At 33.6% G+C, this 19,635-nt stretch overlaps 2 protein-coding genes across 3 annotated transcripts in view; one reads left to right on the plus strand and one right to left on the minus strand.

Moving 5' to 3' along the window:
• The first annotated feature begins 1,513 nt into the window (after positions 1–1,513).
• LOC127731209 (cyclic nucleotide-binding domain-containing protein 2-like) lies at positions 1,514–19,163 on the plus strand. 2 transcript variants are annotated; one of them, XM_052240163.1, is made up of 12 exons: positions 1,514–2,197; positions 3,579–3,764; positions 5,528–5,697; positions 5,912–6,071; positions 6,976–7,124; positions 11,974–12,052; positions 12,219–12,284; positions 12,765–12,903; positions 13,460–13,554; positions 14,272–14,445; positions 16,569–16,729; positions 18,407–19,163. In XM_052240163.1, exons 1-12 carry the CDS (start codon positions 1,637–1,639, stop codon positions 18,972–18,974), a joined length of 2,508 nt encoding a protein of 835 aa, XP_052096123.1. In that variant the 5' UTR covers positions 1,514–1,636; the 3' UTR covers positions 18,975–19,163. The 2 variants fall into 2 exon arrangements, with proteins under 2 accessions (XP_052096123.1, XP_052096124.1); XM_052240164.1 differs by having other exon boundaries at positions 13,463–13,554.
• LOC127731208 (integrin alpha-8-like) overlaps positions 18,987–19,635 on the minus strand; it is a 40,883-nt gene continuing 40,234 nt past the window's right edge. Inside the window, exon 21 of the mRNA XM_052240162.1 lies at positions 18,987–19,316. Within this exon, the coding sequence (XP_052096122.1) occupies positions 19,152–19,316 (165 nt within the window). The 3' untranslated portion in view covers positions 18,987–19,151. The remainder of the gene's footprint in view (positions 19,317–19,635) is intronic.

Here is a 19,635-nt window from a genome sequence, read left to right on the forward strand (position 1 = left end):
TTCACAACTTGCGATGACATTATCGACGGAAAATCCCCTAGTCTATGAACAGAATAATTGTCAAATTATTAATTCCTAATTTACTTTCTTTTCATCATAAAGCAATTTACTGAAAACCTTCATTTCACAGTCATTTTCAAAGTGATATTTTATTTCAATCTGAAACTACGTAACAATAAAGCATTGAATGTAAAACTCATTTATAGTTTTAGATCTGTTTTATTAGTTAGGGGATGGACCAATGTGTCTTTAGCAAACTTCGATCCATGAATGTTATAAAGCATTCTAATTTTATGTTAATATAAATTGGTTTTAACCTCTTTGGTTCTATTTCGTGTTTTTGCCGTTGAATACTTGGATTTCCCAACTTTGATGATTTGTATTACCTGAAGTGAGCTTTGACATGCTAAATGGATTAAAAATTAATTGTGATGTTTTATGTTTTATTATAAGCATTATAAGTTAATTTGTATCCTGCAAGTTAGCGTAATTGCTTAAAAATATGTACTTGTATGATACGCAGATATAAATCAAGAACTACTTAACTGAGATTCTAATTGAAAAAAAAATCTTTGAAAGTGCACCACAATTAACACACCAAACATCAACGTTTGAGAGTTATATATACATATGATATTATTTAACGAGGATAACTACATAATCGTGTATTGATGTCAGTTGATGTGTTATAATTGTCTTTTATGACCGTATTAAAGCCGAAAATCCTATTATAGACAGAACAAAAAGTCGCATTTAAAATTCATTGCAAGTTGTCAGAAGAAAGAAAAGGCAACTTATTACATCTACCACACATTCATGCTATATAGAAAATAAATGAAATATACAAATATTTTATGTATTATGACTGTCAAAAGAACATATATCGGAGATTTATTTCCTACGCTTCATCTAATCTGACGTTTCAATACACCAGGTGAAAAGCTTCGCTTTTTGTTAAGTTTTGTAATGAACTTTTGTCATTGAGAGTTGACATACATTTTAGGTACTTACGGGACAGATCATATTCAGATCATCTACAAAATCGTATCTTTAGTGAAAATATTTTGACATAAGGACATATTTCTAATTCTGAAATTGAAACAGAAAGAAAAACCTATACCGAAAGTACAGACAATGCAACTCAGATTTAGAACTCCTAAATGATCACCAGAAATGAGATATATAAATATATATATATATATATATATCAATATATACCACTTTAAGCTTAAAACTCTACTGCAAGATAAAGGAGTATTGAAAATAAACTCATCAGGCATAACACATTAAAACGTTAACTTGCGTACATCACAAACCTAACTAATCTCTGAAATCAACAAAATTTATTTAATTCAAGCTGGGTTCTTCAAAAGAAAAAGGGTTTATAAAGGACCGATATTTATAATCATTTGTTGTTGTAATAAAAAGCGAAAGAAGTTTACAAATCTAGATTCGATATCAGTTATTCCATACACACACAAATTTAAAATTTTAATTAACTTTCAAATTTAAATGGTGGAAAAACATATTAAGTAGTAAAGAAATGCAAGTATGTAATGTTAAGGTTTAATTTATCCTTTTCTACATGAACAGAACGTTTGGATAAGATATATTTGGAAGAGGAGAAGATCTCAGCATGGAAAACTATAACCAACAATGTGAGTCTCAGTCGGATGCATTAAATCAAAAGAAAAAAGTTAGACTTTTGCATTCTGCGCCTTGTAATCCGAAAGGAAATAGAAAACGAGAGACTAAATCATATACCATTATTAACAGAGAGCCGAGAGTTGATAGAGACCTGAGATCACATACCCCTACTGTAATGCCGAAAACTAAAGAAACCAGAAACGATAACTCAAACAGCAGACCCCAGAGTGTTATTTCTGGAAAAACTTCAACATCTGATGTTTGGTCGTCAAACAATGATTCTGTTTCTCTGTATATCAGTAAACCTGGATTGTCCAAACTAACAACTGTTACAAATCATTGCGGACTTTCTAGATCACTGACATGGAATCCAAAGGATTGTTGTCATTGGGGAAGTAATGTAGTGACAGAACAGCTAAGAGAAAAATATTATCAGAGAAAACTGAAGAAAAAAGATCAACCTAGATCAGAAAGACAGAGATCTAAATGCGGTTTTATCACACTACTCGATGACGAGAAGGAGACAAAACAGGCTGAAGTACCGGGTCAGGTGAATATATGTAAAAAAAAATGTTTTATAATACATTCCTGAATTCTTGAATTTGCAACCTATATGCACACAAGACTTGATATACAATAAAACTATCTACAGATACACATATCAGATAAAATGGAGATGTATATAAGATGTTTCATATAAGTCATGGAGACAGCAACCCAACGACTAAAGTAACAAAAAGACATCTTGGGCAACATACAGACTTCAAAGGTAGACAGGTTTCAAGATGAAAAATAAATAAATAAATAAATAAATAAATTAATTTAGATCTCAGCCTTTCCTCATTCTTACCAAAACACATATTCTATACAGTTCCTAGTAAAAGCCCACTACTATGAATTAAGCATATCTATTATAGATTTAATATTGAAGTTTATAAGGAAATGGTTAAAATTCGGCAAAAGATATTTTTTCTTTTGACCATGGTTTTGTGTGTACTTCTTCGTCTTGATATTATACAATTACGACATTCTGAGAAGGGGATATCCAAAATTGTCAATCCTGCTAAGGGTTATTTCCCAGATGGCTTTAGCCCGAGAGGAATAACCCTTAGCAGGGTTGACAATTTTGGATATCTCCCGACTCATAGGGCCGTGACTGTTATATTATAGCGAATAAACATCGGCTTCGTCGGCGGTGAATAATAGGGTTATTAACCGGACTGTACAACTTGGCTTCACCGGCAGTGAATAAAAGAGTTCAAATTTGTGGAGAATTAATTGACACCACGCTATCTTTTATTTAAGAATTGAATGCTTCTTTTTTTAAATTCATTGGGGTGTAAAAGCGTTGACCGAAGTACATTTTGTATGAAGCGCGGAAGCGCTTCATTCTAAAAATGTACGCACGGTCAACGCTTTTACAACCCTATGAAATTACTAAAAGAAGCATTCAATATATACTTATAATTACATTTTTTTCGCTGTGATCGATCATGAAAACACGATTACTATCATTTTTTTTCTTTTATTTACCCGTGCACTTTATTGTGGAAACGTGTGTCATCATGTATGTTACAATTCATGAAATTCATTTTGAAATGAAGAATGACGCGAGATTGCTGTTAGCCAATCAAAATAACGTATAATAATGAAACATACATCTAATGTAATTATTAGCCAATACATTTATTCAATTGTACTGTGAGGTATAATAATTCTTATTGTCCTCTTTTCATTTTTTTCTTTCATTTATTAAAATTAAATCGAATGAAAAGTGAAAAGTGAACAAATTGAATTATATCAAGATTATCTTTAATTGTCTCTTTTATTATTTTCTTCTTCGTTTTGTGTTCAGTGTTTTAATTTGATCAATCAAAAAATGCTTCCAGCATTGACAGTAGATGCAACTAATTTAAAAAGTATACTTTTAGGCTATAAAACGTTTTCGAACGGCTGTGATAGTAGTTAAACTTGTTATTAGATGGTTTGAGGCCATTATTGAACACAGCTACAAAAAGACACCACGAACAGCAGCAGAACAGCAGTATTACACTTTATATACAAGTTTAGAGGCTCAAAAGCTTGCATTCAACAAGAACTTGTTTGTTCGTGAACAAGTAAGTAATTGCTTACGTTAAACATTCTTGTTCCTAACACTGGCATTAAACAGACAGGAAAGCTCCAAAGAAAACCAAGAACTTGTTTGTTCGTGAACAAGTGAGTAATTGCTTACGTTAGACATTCTTGTTCCTAACACTGGCATTAAACAGACATGAAAGCTCCAAATGAAACTTCTTTTTGTCCGTAAGAATATAAAAAAGATGTGGTATGATTGTCAATGAGACAACTCTCCACAAGAGACCAAATGACAAAGAAATTAACAACTATAGGTCACCGTACGGCCTTCACCAATGAGCAAAGCCCATACCGCACAGTCAGCTATAAAAGGCCTTGAAATGACAATGTAAAACAATTCAAACGACAAACACTGAATTACAGGCTCCTGACTTTTGACAGGCACATACATACAGAATGTGGCGGGGTTAAAGATATTAGCGGGATCACAACCCTCCCCTAACCTGGGACAGTGGTGTAACAGTACAACATTCGGACAGTCACTTATGAATAGTTTCAATCCGTTGACTTTAAATAAAAATTTCAAAACACAACTAAAATACAACTAAAAGTCCGCGAAGAAAATGAAACCGATAAAAAATGTGTTCAACACAGTCATATCAATTATGATTGTCGCTTGTACACATCCAACATCCAATGGATTTAGCATAAAGACGTCATTAACAGCCAAAGAAAAATATGATCTTGTGCAATGCCAAAAAAAGAGGTATCGAAAGAATATTGGACTATGAATGTTGAATTCTAATGTATTGATAACAAAATCAATATATTTATACTGATAAAAACAATAGTCAACGAACTAATTACAGTGTTAAATTGGTAACCTTTTAGAATGACTTTATTTAAAGGATCGATAAGGTTACCCAGATCGTATCTTAATTTACATGCTCAATAAATAATATCACCGTTGTCTTCGGTCAAGTTCAAAAACAGAGGGGGAAGAAACCAATGTTCTTCGATTTTTTTTAAAATAAAGAAGGAATTCTTCTTTACAAATATTTCTTGTCCACTTTGCGCGCACACCTACCGTAATCATCATTTTCTATAAGATCTTTACTATATGACAAGCATACACGTGTATTTGCCGCTGTCATTAAAGGGACATTAGCTACGATTTAGACAAACATTTTAAGTACGATTCTTTTTTGTTTCAAGTATCAATAAAAGTGGAATGTTGAAATAATTTTTCGTTATAAGCAGTTACTTTGGCCAAAATTTGTCAAAATAGAATAAAAAAGATCGCTGATGTATTATTGGCTTGCAAGTGAATAATTTCGAGCTCATGAGAATCTGTATTCATGTGAACTTTAATTCAATCCCATAGCTGGAGATGGGTTACTATAAATAAGAAGGTGTTGTATGAGTGCCAATAAGACAACTCTCCATCCAAGTCACAATGTATAAAAAGTTAACAATTAAAGGTCAAAGTACGGCCTTCAACACAGAGTCTTGGCTAACACCGAAAGCTATAAAGGGCCCCAAAATGACTAGTGTAAAACAATTAAAACAGGAAAACCAACGGTCTAATCTATATAAAAAAAAGAGGAACGAGAAACACATATGAACCACACCAACAAACGACAACCACTGAACAACAGGCTCCTGACTTAGGACAGGTGTTACGCATGTACTAGGCGTGTTCAGCTCTGAAAAGGGAAAGAATGTCAACATTGAAAATGAACTACATGAACGCAACGATGTTTCATTTTTATTTCATTCTTAATCTTGATAAACTATATTTAAGGCGTTTGCGCGAGTACCAAAATGGGCGTCGCACATCCTTGGAGCAGAACCACAGGAAAGATCAGAGAGTGACTGTCGGCGTATCCATGCTTTGCTTCGTGGCTTAAAGAGCTTCGACAAATTCACAGAACAAATTCAACTTTCAATGTGCAAGAGTTTCAGCTACCAAAGGTAAAAAATGGTCAAACTAGTGCTAAAAAAAGAAGGATAATTGTTACCAGTGGCTAAGGATAAATTAACCGTATGATATCACTTTAAATTAAAATTAAATATGATTGATGCGTTGCTAAATTAGAAATAGTTTCTTGCAAGACGAATTCGTTTATGAATGAAAAGTATATTCAGTTCTCATATAATAACTAGACTCTTCGAATTTTATTTCCAGGGTAAAATCAGGTCGAGTGATACTGCGTCGAGGACATGTCGGGTTTAATTATTACTTTATCTATTCCGGATCTGTGTTTGTCAATATAGAAGACGTGAACATAGATGGAAATAAGTTTGACAGGACAGTGTCTGTTCTTGTCAGAGGAGATGCTTTTGGTGTAAGTTTGTAGAAAATTTTAGTAGCGTACATATACAGAAAAACGAGTTTTCAATAGCGTACATATAAAGAAAAATGTGTGTCCAAAAAGTAAAAACTTGGATAAAATAGACTCATAGTTTGTGTGTTTGTTTTGTTTTAAAAAAAAATAGCTTAATATATTTGTGTTACGTACCAGCTACGATAGTGTAATAAAAATATTCCGAACAAAAATTAAACGAAATCAGAAGACAAAAACTCTGCAACAAAAGGTATCTGGAGGTCACAATGTGTCGAGGTTACGTCAATAAGTCAACAATGAAATACGAGGTATCTGGAGGTCATAATGTATGGAGGCTACGTCAACTGGTCAACTCTGTAACACGAGGTATTTGGAGTTCACAATGTGTCGAGATTACGTCAATAAGTCAACTCAGAAACATGAGGTATCTGGAGGTCACAGTGTGTCGAGGTTACGTCAATAAGTCAACTGTGCAACACAAGGTATCTGGAGGTCACAATATGTCGAGGTTACGTCAATAAGTCAACTCTGCAACACGAGGTATCTGGAGGTCACAATGTGCGGAGGTTACGACAAAGGGTCAACTCTGCAACAACGAGGTATCTGCAGGTCACAATGTGTGGAGGTTGCATCACAATATGTCGAGGTTACGTCAATTAGTCAATTCTGCAACACGAGGTATCTGGAATTCACAATGTGTCGAGGTTACGACAAAGGGTCAACTCTGTAACACGAGGTATCTTGAAGTCACAATGTGTCGAGGTTACGACAAAGGGTCAACTCTGCAACACGAGGTATCTGGAAGTCACAATGTGTCGAGGTTACGACAATGGGTCAACTCTGCAACACGAGGTATCTGGAGGTCACAATGTGTTGAGGTTAACTGTTTAAATCTTTGTTGCAGGAACTGGCTCTGTTGCAGAATATACGGAGAACAGCATCAATAACTTGTCGGGAAAACTGTGAATTACTGTATGTCGACAAGGAAACCTTTGCCAAAGTTTGTCCGCAAATATTTGAAAAAGAAATGGAAGAGAAAGAACAATTTCTGATGTAAGCTATTAATATTTAGAGTTGATTTGCTTTAGTAACTTAGTTTTTAACAAAGTAGATTTATCACGAATGAGTTCGAAAATTAAGCATATAAACAAGAAAAATATAAATCTATTACAGCTTCCCAATTGTGAACTTTCCATTTCTATGTAGCAACATTCCAGCAACACCTGCATATGGAGTACATATCTCCCAGTTGATATGATATTCCAGAGCTTGCATTTTCTATGATGATTTCCTTGATAGAGGGTTGCTGCTTACAAGGAAGCTATTGAACCAAGAGTTCAAAGTGGTGAAGTTGAAATCATCCAGTCGAAATCTCTACGGATGCCATCACGAGTTGGTTGACCGTTATGAAATATCTGTTTCACAGATGACAATGGATATGTCCCAATTGTTGTAACCACAATCCCGTCCTCTTTTCCATGGCATTGTCAGTTTGTTTTCGACTTATGAGTTTGAATATCCCTTTGGTATCTTTCGCCTCTCTTTTACAACGACTGGGTTGATGTCTCTGCTGGTGGATTACTGGCTTGAACGTCGATCAATATAAAATGGTCCGAAATAGATGGCAACACGGACACGGTGTCGTCTGCATGAAATTGCATGTGTCCCCTTATCACCAGATAAATCTAGAATTTACTAGCAATTTAACTAAATAATCCTATTATACCAGAAGTTACTATGATTTGTAAATCAACAAATCTCGTCTACGGATTAGAGTGTAACCTTTGCGGATTGGTATATGTCGGTGAAAAGAAAGGAAGGCTTAATAGAGCTTTCTTACATTTTGACGAAAGATACGAACGAACGTAAAGGGAGAATGTATTACATTCCCACGATAACACCGAGAGTCTATGCTTGATCCGGTAAAACGGCATTCTTTTTTTGGAATCAAATTTTCTTTAAAAATTCAAGCATATCAAAAATCAAGTATGCATTTAATATCTAGGAATAAAGAAAATAACATAAATTTCACTTACGTCCGATACGATGCTTATGTTAAACATGATTACACACATTTGCGCAGGAATTGTTCAAGCATGTATTTCTTAAATGTTAACATCATTACTATTTTAAAGACATTCTTGAAGTATGATGCTCTTAAGTTAACGACAATATTTATAAGTATCCTCTGTTAAATCCACCCTTCAACTCTAATTATAGATCTTGTTTTGTTCATTTACATACACATTTTAACATTATAAGTAAACAATCTTGCACCATATATATTATGATACTGATGATTAAACCGTAACCATTTTTGGCAGAAAACACAATTACATGCTGAAAGAAAGATTCGACATGTATGCTTAACTCGGGTGTTTAGTCTCACCGAAAGGCTCAAGGGGTAGAGTCCCATAATATATTTTGGATGTAAAATGTTCACCATTTTTGCGGGTTTCAATATTAAGAATTAAGGAAGTAATTTAGTAATTTTTTTTTTTTGGGGGGGGGGGGGGGACTGTAGGGGTATCCAATACTAGCCTTGGTACTTTGTTAGATTAAATAATGCAAAGATGTAATTGTTTTGGGGTGGGAGAGTGGTTGAGCACAATCTTTAATGTTAAGATAAACTTCTTTTGAAGAAGAATCTATGTTTATCAAATTTTGTTGACTTATCTCCTTCGTCCTAAAACCGCACGAAAATTCAAGTGACATGTGTGTTTGCATGAAGTGCAATGATCCTTAATAGACAACCATTTAGGCAATACGCCATCGAAATACCATGTCAGCCTTGAATTAGATTACATAAAAATTTCATAAAAAAAGGAATTTAAAAATTGAATATAGGATCCCGTAAACGGGTCTTACGTATAATTCGTCAACCGTACGTACATTTCGTCAGATTGTAAGAAAGCTCTAATAAACGTATGTGCGGCCATAGATCATATGACATAAACAATAATTGCAAATGACATTGTTCACCAGCGTTTTAATAAGTCTGATCATTCAATTCTTTATATGCGAGTTCGTATCATCGAAAAAAAAATATACCACAGAACGAACTACCTCTCCTTAGACAAAAGGAAGAGTACTGTGTGTGGGAATTGGGAACTGCGACACCATATGGTTGCAATGACAAAATAGATAGTATAGGTTGCACTTCTGTTAATATAGACAATGTAATTTCTAATAGCAACTCCTATTACGGCTAAAACTGTGCCACTTATACTATGAAGTTTCGTAAAAAATATATCCTAAAATGGAAAGTTCACATACACGACATTTGTTTGCAAAGGTCAAATCATACGGTTGTGCGGCTTATTTTCAACATTAATATGCCTCAAACTTTTAAGAGTTTAAACTTATACTAAAATTCTGTACTACTCCCTTTACTTTGAGTCTTCATTTAATGACATTCTGCCATTCATACAAAAGCCGTATTCCCATTCAAACCAATACAAAACTTACAGGTATCATCTCGGATATTGCCAGTCATAGACATTTCCGACCGGTTCACATTGGAAAAGATGAAAAGGAAAACAGCTCCTTTCAAGAACTTTCCGTTGCCAACAAAGGTCTCGATGCCATCAATTTTGGACAATATCCTTCAGCATAAATCAGTTCACTTGTACTCTCATCGAATGGGTTAAGGCTGTGAGGTCATTGATACAAATAAGAATTAAAAAAAATGAATAGGACTATTAATACTTATGCAACATCGATCTTCAGAGACCCAAATGTTGCTAAGCCCCTGTCCTACCTCCATGCCAAATATGTTGTTGTCCCTGCAGATAAACAACATCGTTTTTATGTGCAAATCACATAAAATAAGCTGCTTGATAAAGAAATTAGGTATTGCCAATTCACTTGGAAACTTAACATATACTCCAACGACACTTATCAAGGAGAAAATCCTCAATAATCATAGGTCTGTTCTATGTTCCTTTGGAATTTCAACCAAAAATGAAGAACTGGAACTTCGTTCGCTGCATTGGAAACCTAAATAACACAAGTGTCCTTACAAACAACGTTATATTGCCTGGTCTTCCAAGTACTCCACGAAACCTCTTCCTAAATTATTAACATTAATTTTATCAGCAATCTAAGCCGGGCTTCAAAGTTATGTTTAAGTGAAACTCCTACTCTAGAGGCGGCCTGAATCAGTTGTGGATACTTAAAAATTCGAAAGATCTGTTAGAGTACATACAATGTAAGTCTCTTTTCCTCTTGCAATAGCATTAAAACATTTGCTTTTTCTACCCTTTACACAAGTATTCCTCATTCCAAACTAAAATACAAATTGAAAGAATTGTTTCTGCTTTGGCGTTCTCTGAAATTGACATTATCAAGATGCTTGATTTCTTGATTGACAACACATTTTTTACGTTTGGAGGACGTGTTTTACATCAAATAATCGACATTCCAATGGGAACCACCTATCCTCCTCTTCTTGCCGAATTGTTCCTTTATTCATTTGAAGCTGAATTTATACAAGAGCTTCTTAGGCAGAAGGAAAAGAAGCTAGCATTATCCTTTAACTTCACGTTCCGCTATAAAGATGATGTCCTTTCATTATATTAATAATTTAAAGTTTGGTGCTATGTTTAACGCATCTATTCCATCGAACTTGAAATAAAGATACAACAGATACAGTTAAGTCTGCCTGATATCTTTACTTGCATTAAAACATTAACAAAATTTTACGACAAAAGAGATGATTCCGCTTCCCAATTATGAACTTGCCATTTCTATGTAGCAAAATTCCAGCAGCACCTGCAAATGGAGAATATATCACCCAGTTGATTCGATATTCCAGAGCTTGCATTTCCATATCAAGATTTCCTTGATATAGGGTAACTGCTTACAAGTAAGCTATTGAACTAAGAGTTCAAAGTGGTGAAGTTGAAATCATCCCGTCGAAAATTCTACGGACGCAATCACAATATAAAAATAAGGAGATGTGGTATGATTGCCAATGAGACAACTATCCACCAAAATTCAAATGAAGTAGATGTAAACAATAATAGGCAACCGTACGGCCTTCAACAATGAGAAAAAAACCCATACCGTATAGTCGGCTATAAAAGGCCCCGACATGAAAGATATGAAACAATTCAATTTAGAAACCTAACGGCCAAATTTATAACAAAACAATTTACGAAAAACAAATATGACAGACATAAACCAACGACAACCACTGAACTACAGGCTCCTGACTTGGGACAGGCACATAAAGAATGTGACGGGGTTAAACATGTTTGTGAGCGCTCAACCCTCTCCTAACATGGGACAGTGGTGTAACAGCACAACATAAAAACAAACTGTAAAGATCAGTTGGTTGACCGTTATGGAATATCTGTTTTACAGATGACGACGGATTTGTTCCAATTGTTGTAACCACAATCCCGTCCTCTTTCCTCGAATGGAACCTACCGATTTAGACTTATCAACGGGTTTGCACTTACATGAGCAACACGACGGGTGCCACATGTGTAGCAGGATATGCTTACCCGTCCGGAGCACCTGAGATTACACCCGGATTTTGGTGGGGTTCGTTCTGCCCAGTCTTTAGTTTTTCTATGCTGTGTTTTGTGTACTGTTGTTTGTCTTCTCGTCGTTTTCTGGTTTTTGCCATGTCACTGTCAGTTTGTTTTCGACTTATGAGTTTGAATATCGCTTTGGTATCTTTCGCCTCTCTTTTATGGTTTATATTTTTCTTTGTGTTTATATGCTTGTATGCATACTGTTAGTGTTTCATAAGCCTCTAAATGCTGGCATATATATTATAATATTGCTGACGTATTGAAATGTCATTGTGATGCTATGTTATTTATATTGTATCAGGATGCACTTTAAATCAAATAAATCACAAATCTTATCCATATCTAATCAATTCTTGTAGGAGTTTACGTGTATTTAGGAACGAAATTTGGAATAAGGAAATGTTAAAAGGACTCTGTGCTGATTCTCAGATCCAACAAGTAAGTGCACATAGTTCAAACAGTCTTATTTTGTATTTATTTTGGTTAAATTCATATTATGCCTAAATGTTACCATGGTTGGGATCTATTAAATTTACTAATCTTATTATGATACAGTAATAAAAGCTGTAAATGACTAATTGTTTATAATTTATCATTGTAACAGTACAAAACCAACAAAGTGGTCTCAATAGACAGTGAAGATGAGGAATGGATTTACATCTGTATGGAGGTAGGATATTTCAACATAATGTCAGTCGTTAACTAGCTGTGGAAATCCAGACTGCAGCTACCAAAGTTTCAGTTGTCGTTTTAGTTAAAGAACAAACAGAATAGAATACTAAGAACAAAACGAATCACAAAATTGAAAGGGATTCTTAATCATTGACGTCTACTATTGACGCTATTAATAAAAAGACTGCAGAGTTGCATATACGTTATATTCTAATAGACATCTTATGTATAATGTAGATTATAACTCGCTTGTGCACGTTGTGTGTTTTTTCCCTAATAGAATGAATGTTTTGAGTACAACTTAATGATGATATATGTAATACCACATGTTCTCATTACAATTGTGATATAATGATATAGATTTATAATGATGATAAAAAATACAAAATAATATAATAAAATAGGAATACTATAAAGAAGACAAGAATAACAAGAGAATCGCACATATATAAGTATATTTTCAACATTACATCAACAGGGTAAATGTTCAGTAATAAGACGCTTGGAGCTAGATAAGACACATGATCACAGAAAGAAGGAAAGACATTCAACACCAGTTTTGTCAGATGAAATCATAAATATTATAACCAATATCAATAAAATCAATGAGGATGAAGGTGTGTATTGAAAATAACTATGCGATGGTAGGATTACATATATATTTTTATATTTGAAACGAAAAGAACGTGGGGAGGAGGTTTAAGTGACAACATCTTATTTTATCCTTTTCAAAATGAATACTAGTATTTAGAAAATAAATCCAAAATTAAGAGAACTTGTGCTGAAACTATATATAGTTTTTTTTATCCAAAAAGAGAAACTTTAACACATTACTGTTAGTTCAATAGAGACCCAATATGTCACAAGAAACTTGAAAAAAGGAGGACAATACCAAATGCACAATATTGAGGATTTTAATAAAGATAGACAGATACCAAACGACACAGAAAAAACCTGTCTACAAACGATCTTCAACATTGTACAAAGGACTAATAAAATGAAAATTTTAAATAAAAATGAAACAATGAAATAGCTACATTTGAATATAAGGAGAGACGATTTTAATTTTGATAGTTCAAATATTTGAATCTGAAATGACACATAAACTAAAACATACTATAAAGTATTTCTCCCGTTGAAATTATACAAACTGATGAATCTGTGTTTTATAAGAAGAAGAAGAGGAAGAGGAGGACTCATCTGATGAAGAGGCAACAAAAGAAAGAATGTTAGAATCAATGGCACTAGACTACAGACGTGATGGAAAGGTGACTAGATTCTGTCTATGTTTATGTCAGTTGCCTCGCTAGGGGTATTTATAACAACTGTTGGGTTTGGTGTGATTCGTGTTGCTCGGTCTTCAGTTTTCTGCTGAGTTAACTATATGTAATCATACGGCCATAAACAATGAGCAAAACCCATACTGCATAGTGAGCTATAAAAGGCCCAAAAACGACAAATGTGAAACAATTCTAACGAGAAAACTAGCGGCCTGATTTATGTACAAAACATCAAACGAAAAACAAATCTGATCTGCTGCATCAAACAATAACCAGAGATAAACAGGAATGCTTGATGGAATGCTGTACACCAAGTTTAATTGTTGAACAGCAATATGTGCAATAAAGAATCAATTAGAGTGTTAATAAAAACACAAAAAAAAAACAATAACCACTGAATAACAGGCTACTGAGTTGGGACAGGCAAATACGTAATGGGGTTGGGTTAAACAAGTTTGCTTGCGCCCCCCCTCTTTCCCTCTAACCTGGGACAGGACCATAAGGTTCAATTTCAAGAAAAAGAGTTAGATATGAAAAATAGCTCTGTATCTGTATTTCATCCTTCAGGACATACGAGATACAAGGAATCTTTGTTTTTAGTTTTATTGATTTTTATAATAATCAAGTGTCCAATTTCAATAAAGAAAATAATATAATAAATTCATATTTCTCACTACATAATGCAAGACCATTTTTCTCTTCCAGCGTAAAAAAATGGAAGAAAAGGCTGACGACAACAAAGAAGTAGAAAAGAAGAAGTTGATGTCCTTGACAGGTCCTACAACTCTGACATCATTAATGACACAAGACAAGAAAAGCAAGGATGGAAAGGATTATATTTATGTTCATATAGGTGAACTAAAGAAAAACGAAATATTTGTAAGTTATCTTATAAAGCTTAGTATACCAGAACCAGACGTAATAAAAATCATACGATCATGATAAAATCATACGATCCTGATATAATCATACGATCATGATAAAATCATACGATCCTGATAAAATCATACGATCATGATAAAATCATACGATCATGATAATATCATATGATCATGATAATTTCATACGATTATGATAATTTCAAAAGCAAAACCAAAGTGTGGAAGTCGAATTTTTTTCAATGGTCCAAATAATTGTCTTGATTTTTTCGAAACTGCTGGTGTTGTCCTAGTTTTACTCTCTACTAATTATTATTAACAAGACGAAACTATCCACCAGAGAGTTAATGTTCATCTTAATTTAATTAATATTTCAATTTGGATATAAGTTTTTAAATATATATTTACACTTACGAGAAAGATGATTAATTAAGATGTGTCTTTTATGTGAAAGTCATCTGTTTAGTTTCAATCTATCATACTTGCTTAGCTTACTGTAAACGCATGAATTTGATTTGGAAAAAACCCACATTTATATTAGAGACAACAGACGTTTACTGATGTTAAATCTCATAACTTAATTAAGAAGATACAAATCAAGTTAAAAAACCAATAAAAGTGGAAATCGCTATGAAAGCATCCCCAGCTATGCGAATCCACACTCAGTCAAAATATCAAAATCGAGATTAAGACACAATCGATAATTCCAGATCATACGACTATATTCTGTTGTCTAAAAATCTAAAACCGCAAAAACAAGTCGATAGAGGATTGAGACACATACACATCATATCGGTCATGCGAGTCGTGAAATGGACGGAAAAAAACATATGTATATGTTTTGTCGATTTCAGTAGTTTTTCCTCATAACTCTGTTAGAGCAGTTTTTGTGTCAGGAGCACAACCCTGTAAAGAAGTCCGTATAGTATGAACAAGATCGAAACGTATTAATTGTTTACACCATACGATAGGGCAAAGGCTACTCCTGAAAAATGGGATGTTGACATTTGGATAGTTGAAATCATCACGTATGTCATATATTCTAGTTTGAAGTCGTCCATCTGTTTCAACATCGAAGAAAAGTTGCGGTTGTATCCTTAATCACAAGTTCATTTGGGATATATGAGATACAATTACTCACTGAAATGTGGGTTATAAATCATTAATATGCAAGATGCTTTATCTTTTTGTATTTGAGGTTCTGTATGAATTCTGCTTCATATGAGTATTAAAAAAGGTCGGCCAATAGGGATGCACAATTAGTACCCAGGTGAATACCGACTATATGTTGAATAATAAAGGCAACAATAATATACCGCTGTTCAATGTCATTAATCGATTAAGCGAAAACAAATCCGGGTCACAAACCAAAATCGAGGGAAACACATCAACTATAAGAGGAAAACAACGGAACAACAGAAACACTGAACTGCAACAAAAACAAACGCCAACATACATAGACACGGATTATTTGATAACAACTGCCATATTCCTGACTTGGTACAGGACATTTTAAGAAAAAATGGTGGGTGAAATATCAATCCACCAAATGAAGAAATATGTTGTCTATCAAAATGTCCAGCATTTTTATGATATCATCTTCTGTGTATTTATTGTTGAACTAGTGTGGTTCTCAACAATGCAAGATTTTTAAAATATACTTTTTATAATGTTAATCAAACTTGTGTGCACAAAGACTGCACATATTTAGAACTAAAATACGAACGATGGAAAAATCCAGACTTAGACGACATTCGTAATTGTCTCATTGCCTTGTTTAAGAATATTCCCAACAATTATCATACAATAAGTATATAAACAAAGCAATTACATGTTTATGTCTACGTTAAATACACAAAATTCTTAGTGTTTTGGTTATATAGCTCTTCAACTGTTTCAGGTCCATCCTTGGCTTTCAAATATTCGGCTTTTAGCGTTCCTGATGAAGGTAAATCCAGGAAAGCGCCCTGACACATGACATTTATTATGTGTTGTTTTCATTTTGTTAGTCGTATAGAAGTTAAAACAAGATATGATGACAAAGCAAAAACAGATATGGGAATAAGATGAAATTTAATATCTTTGTGTGATATAAGTTATATGGTAAATAGGTTTTTATTTCAGAATTTTTACGCTATTTTGTATCCATCTAGAGCTCCCCCACACAGTTCAGTGATTTTAGTCAGCACCGGCTCAACATTAATGCGAATCAGGAGAAAAGTGTTCTTTAAAATAGCAACAAGAGAAGCAAAAGCTTTAGCCAATAATGTTGCAAAACTTGAAAGGTAATTTATTCGTTACTACCTGAATGTAGTTCATAAGGAGTTTGAAAATTCATATAAAAATTAAAGGAATGAAATTTCTTTTTTTCTTCACAATAGTCATGTACATCTACTGCAAATTGATTTCCTTTATGCTTGTTCTATCGTTTTACCTACAAAATTAGGCAACAGTACTTTACCGATGTTCAAATCTCATAAATCGATGAAGTACATACAAATAAAGGTAACAAAAAAATGAGAAAATCGCATGAACCCAAATGGAGCAAGATTGGGTCCGTCTACAGGATAAATGACTCCTGCTATGTATGCATCACCCGCCATGCGAATCCACACTCAGTCAAAATGTCACAATCGGGAATAGACCACAATCGGTAAAATTACACATTAGACGACCGTTCTTGTATCGTAAGATCTAAGACTTCGAAATCACGTAGCTTGTTAGTTCAGACATAGCCATTTCGTATTGGTCAATCAATTCGTGTTGCTAACAATACATGTTATGTAATGTCGAATTCAGTCGTATTTTCTCATAACTCTGTTGAAGTAGTTTTGTATAAGGAGCAAAATCTTTAATCAAGAGAAGTTTTCTTGAGAACTGTTACTTTTTATACAACATTTGTGGGAATACAGTGTATTTAAAAATCTTTTGTATTGTTATTTGTTTATATGCCTGGAGAAAATAGTTAAAACCCATCTTTAGGTTCTTTATTGTAACAGCAGTCTAATCAGATTCGGGTTTTAACTATTTTTTATAAAATATAAATATAAATAAAAATAAATCTGAAAGTTCTTATACAACTTATTTGAGAATATAAATGAAAGACAACTCTTACGAACAATTTTGATATGAAAACACCATGAACCTAGGTTGTGGGGTTTAAGTAAAATATGGAATTTATTTGTGAGATTTCATTTCAATAACTTTCTTTTTATAGCAGAAAGAAAATGTTTTCACTTCAAACTTTTAAAACTATGTTTTATCAGGAGAGATAGCACAGCTAATTAAGTTTCACAAAGGAATGTATTGTTAATTTTTTGTTGTGTAGCAAGAAAACGAATACGGCAATCCCAAGGGTTTTTGTACTAGCATGTTATTAATTTGATATGGACATTTTAGAAAGTTTCAGTTAACATCATAACAAATATACATTTTTAAATGCTAAAATTAATCAACTGATGTACAGGTGCTTTTAAGCTAGTAATAGTTTCTGGATATTGCTTCTCATTATTTGCAAATTTCCTTTAGTTTGTTTCGAGCATCGTCAAAGAATAATTAATGTTTGAAAACTGCACAAATTAATATTGGTATCTTGTAAATGTTGTATTATCTATCTCAGTTCGAGCGTACTTGGGATTAAGATAAAAATCCAGAGATATGGTATGCTAGCCAATGAGACAACTATCTACCAAAAACAAATGACGTTCATGCAATCATTGATCATAAATATAAAAAATAGTGTTAGATTTTCAGAGTTACCATTGGTGCATATCCCGAGTCTATTGATCGTTACTTGACACATGACCTTATATGTCATATTATAAGTGTAACATTAATTGAACGTTTTCATTTCATTTGTGTTCCGTATCAGTTTTGGTAATGCTCAATCGCCGTCGTAAGAGTGACCAATATTAGAAAACTAATTATACACCCATTTTAACTGGCTTAATTAAAATTTATAGATTTGTGACTGACGAACAGCTGCTTGAAGCCTATAAAGAAATGGCAAGCTGGGATGAATTCAAGTACCGAGTTGTACAAGAATCGATTGGACCAAACAAGGAAAATTTGAAAAAGAAGTTATCCAATCATCAAATACGCGTAGTTCATGAGCGACGAGAAAGGTCACAGAAATTGTTAAAGACACTAAAGAAAAATAATAGAATTGCTAAAAAGATTGAGGAAACAGAAGATAACGAAGAAAGAGAAAAGAGAAACAAAATGTTAGAAAATTTGAGACTGAAACAGAAGTCTGTAAGTGAGCAACAGTTCCAGTTGTGTAGAATTGTAAGGAAGGAAAGAAACGATACTGTAATAGGCAGACGCACAGTGACGTCATCGATGACATCAGCACAACCGGTTAATCCAGTGTTACAAGAAATTCGTGACGTTCGGGATGCACCTGCAGTGGATTATTTACCGAAAAGGAGAATGTCAAGGAGATATTCACAAACAACATCTTTAGGTGCATGTTTGCCGCTTCCATCCGACAAACCAATACCAAGCAACTTAGCACTAGACTATAAATGACAAAACTTCACATAAATATACTCAAGAATTGAGATTTATAAGTTTTAACAAATCTACAGATAGTATTTAATGTGTGAACAAAAACCAGTAATTCAATAGTTGAATCAATGTTGATGTTAACGTTATATTATTTCAAAAATATGAAGCATATTGTGGGTAAGATGTATGAAATAAATGTCAACTACGTTTCACGAGGGTGACTTCATCTGAACGTGACATTACTTTTGACAAAGCTTTTGATCTAGCAATTTCAAGCCTCTGCGTTTTTCGTTTCTCATAATAATTGCTCTTTCTCTTATATTCGTTCACTTGTTCCCTCTTCTTCCGTTTAAAGAATCCAACCTTTAGAAAAGAAAAAAGACTTTGCAAATATACTTTTGTTCAAACCTTCAGTATGAATCATGTATACAGATTCATCACTAAATTCATACAACAAACATTACATTATTCATTAAAGAACCTTTGTGAGCACGTTCACATACCCCACGCCCCCACATTGTCACTGGACAAACAAAATCTCACCAGATTCTTAAGTTCAAGGACTCATCACTCTACAAAAGTCAACTGATAAAAATTTTCTTGTGGATATACACATTTACACATTATGTCCTCATTAACTACAAACTTTCATGAAATTCTGTTGTGTGGTTACAGAGAAGTG

Source organism: Mytilus californianus, unplaced genomic scaffold (assembly GCF_021869535.1).
Source record: "Mytilus californianus isolate M0D057914Y unplaced genomic scaffold, xbMytCali1.0.p SCAF_2, whole genome shotgun sequence".
Taxonomy (NCBI): domain Eukaryota; kingdom Metazoa; phylum Mollusca; class Bivalvia; order Mytilida; family Mytilidae; genus Mytilus; species Mytilus californianus.